Source organism: Teleopsis dalmanni, unplaced genomic scaffold (assembly GCF_002237135.1).
Source record: "Teleopsis dalmanni isolate 2A unplaced genomic scaffold, ASM223713v2 unscaffolded_contig_5618, whole genome shotgun sequence".
In the NCBI taxonomy this organism is placed as follows: Eukaryota; Metazoa; Arthropoda; class Insecta; order Diptera; family Diopsidae; genus Teleopsis; species Teleopsis dalmanni.
The window spans coordinates 1-999 of NW_024037000.1; the positions used below are offsets into that span (position 1 = coordinate 1).

At 36.8% G+C, this 999-nt stretch overlaps 1 protein-coding gene across 1 annotated transcript; it reads right to left on the reverse strand.

The window, feature by feature from the left end:
• Nucleotides 1-15: 15 nt before the first annotated feature.
• LOC119665455 (atrial natriuretic peptide receptor 1-like) lies at nt 16-810 on the reverse strand. The gene is made up of 2 exons (XM_038074677.1): nt 511-810; nt 16-447 (listed from the first exon to the last, which is right to left on the reverse strand). Exons 1-2 carry the CDS (start codon nt 787-789, stop codon nt 298-300), a joined length of 429 nt encoding a protein of 142 aa, XP_037930605.1. The 5' UTR covers nt 790-810; the 3' UTR covers nt 16-297.
• Between the last annotated feature and the right edge of the window lie 189 nt (nt 811-999).

Below are 999 nucleotides of genomic sequence, written 5' to 3' on the forward strand. Positions count from 1 at the left end.
TAAAAAATGGAAAGGACCAGGGTTGGCGTATTGCTCAAACAATTCTATTTAAGAACATTCCTCTTCTTCATCTCTATGACTTACAATATCCGAGGCATGCAGACATGTCTGCTACATTTGTTTGACCCAATAATGCAACTAAGCAACAAAGCACTCTCCAATCGCACATATAACTTAAGAAATTATTTAGACTTTATGACATTTTCCTGGCATCCTGAACCAACAATAGTCATACACATCTACTTTAAACTTGAATATAAAACCACACTTCATTATCATAGCATCTGAAAATTTAATTTAATTTTTTTTATTTATTTTAAGTGATGGCTCATGTTTGACTTTTTCCAAAAATTCTGGTTGCATATTTCCATACCAAGAGACATCGTCACGTACATTGACGTGTCCATCCTTGCATGTGAGCCAATATGTGCTCATGAGTCCTTTGCCCTAGGAAATTTTATACGGAATTATTATAAAATGCATTTAATTAATTATTTCATACGAAATTACCTTGACATCAATCATGCCACGCGGTTCGGTCTTGAAGCCGCCCACTTTTTCCAACTCATCATTCATTTCTTTTGTGATGTGAATTTTGTGTGGATCACCAGTTGATTCCATGCGCGAGGCCGTGTTAACTGTGTCACCAAACAGACAGTAACGGGGCATTTTTGTGCCAACAATGCCAGCGACCACGGGTCCAGTGTGTACGCCAATGCGAATTTGCAAACTTTCGATGGAACGCGGTATTTTAAAACGCGTTGAAGCATCAAGTAAATCAAGTGCCATTGTTGCAATCTCGGTGATGTGTTTGTTTCCTGTGTGTGAGGATAAAAATGGAATTCATGTAAAAAATGGTGTTAATAATGGATATAGAAAAATCCTTAAACAAGCATGCAATCAAATAATAAAATAGCACAAAAATTTTAAAATTAAAGTACGACACAAACGCCCAGGGAGATGGTTTCATTTCCCTGTACCGAAGCGTAGAATTACATC